The sequence below is a fragment of the Colobus angolensis genome, unplaced genomic scaffold (genome assembly GCF_000951035.1).
Source record: "Colobus angolensis palliatus isolate OR3802 unplaced genomic scaffold, Cang.pa_1.0 Scaffold76, whole genome shotgun sequence".
Classification (NCBI taxonomy): domain Eukaryota; kingdom Metazoa; phylum Chordata; class Mammalia; order Primates; family Cercopithecidae; genus Colobus; species Colobus angolensis.
This window is the reverse complement of record NW_012121376.1, coordinates 389,611-391,035: the sequence shown is the minus strand read 5'-3', so window position 1 is coordinate 391,035 and position 1,425 is coordinate 389,611. Positions and strand designations below refer to the sequence as shown.

Below are 1,425 nucleotides of genomic sequence, written 5' to 3'. Positions count from 1 at the left end.
TAGCCGGGCGTGGTGGCGCACGCCTATAATCCCAGCTACTCAGGAGGCTGGTGCAGGAGAATCGCTTGAACCCAGGAGGCAGAGGTTGCAGTGAGCCGAGATCACATCACTGCACTCCAGCCTGTACAACAGAGCGAGACTCCCATCTCAAAAAAAAAAATGCTCACGGCGTGGGAGTTCTCACACTTCCGCAAACACAAGAAGCTCCTGAGCCACTCTGGAAACCCTGACTTGGAAACTGGCTGCCTGGTGCCCCGGCCTGGCCCACAGTTGGAGAGGACACCTTGGCTTGTAAGGTCTGACTTACATTTGAGGTCAGATGTGACGAGAGCAGGCCCATCAAGGAGAAGAAGAAAAGGAAAACCAATAGCTGCAAATAAAAACATGCACTTCTTACTACATTAAAATTACCTGTGCTCTGTCATTCTAAATAAGGCCAACATGTTCCTCTTTAATTGAAATTTTTTACATCTAGGCCATAAATCCTTTAAGTGGATCTTAGAAAACTTTCCAATCACTTTAGAGAGACAGTAATTAATTGAGAATTAATTACTACTGGCTGGGTCATTTCATACTTGCCTTTAAACAAAGCTAGAAACAGTTTGAAAAAGTGACAAGAGCCAGAAAGAAGACTGCTGCAGTCTCCTTGGCTGTGCGCAGTCCCAACTCACCATCATCTCCCTGCAAGGCCTCCTGTCAGAAGTGTTTATAAAATCCTTGAAGATAAAACCACAGGCTCCATCCTAACCCAGGGCCTGACTGGGCAGGGTCTCTGTGGACACTGTCCTCTCCACACACTAGGGCCTTAAGGCCCTGGAGCCACTAGAATCCCTTCTAACAAAACTACACAAGAAGCCTGAAGACGCACCCAAAAGAATCCCTATAGGGTTGTTATAATCACCAAAACCCTGGGCACTGCTGTTGGTACAGCTTTCAGCTGGTGTAAGTGACGTGCTGACACGGCACCTATGCGTTGAGGATCTCGGGCTGAGCACAGGGGTGCTCACTCCAGCTCTCCTGTGGGATGCTTGTTTCCGTCCCTGTTCTACACACACCGCCGTGGGCTCCCTGCACAGGCTGTGGGTGTCACTGGTCTTGCGGGGGCTGTCAGGCTTCCCAGGGCGCAGCAACCAGGTGGGTCTTAGCCCAGCGTGGTCCCTGGCTGGGAACTCAGAGCAGCCTCCTCTCCCACTCCTTTCCCCATGCCTGTGGCTGCAGACAGTCGCGTCCCTGCTGCCTCTTGTCCCCAGCACCCCAGCTCTGAGCTGTCTCACTGCAAGCTTATCTGGGGCTGTCCCTCGGCAAGTGAATTGGAGCTACTGCAGCATGAACACAGAAGGCACCACTTGAAGCTGACAGTTTTTACACTGGGCTGTGATGAGGATAAAAATAAGCTGAAGAAAAGTACTTCAAGCCTGGGCAACA

The 1,425-nt window shown here is 50.9% G+C and overlaps 1 protein-coding gene across 1 annotated transcript in view; it reads right to left on the bottom strand.

Annotated features, from left to right (window-relative positions):
* The window catches only part of FANCA (Fanconi anemia, complementation group A), a 77,381-nt gene that overhangs the window by 3,267 nt on the left and 72,689 nt on the right, over positions 1-1,425 (bottom strand). Inside the window, exon 35 of the mRNA XM_011927977.1 lies at positions 308-370. Within this exon, the coding sequence (XP_011783367.1) occupies positions 308-370 (63 nt within the window). The remainder of the gene's footprint in view (positions 1-307; positions 371-1,425) is intronic.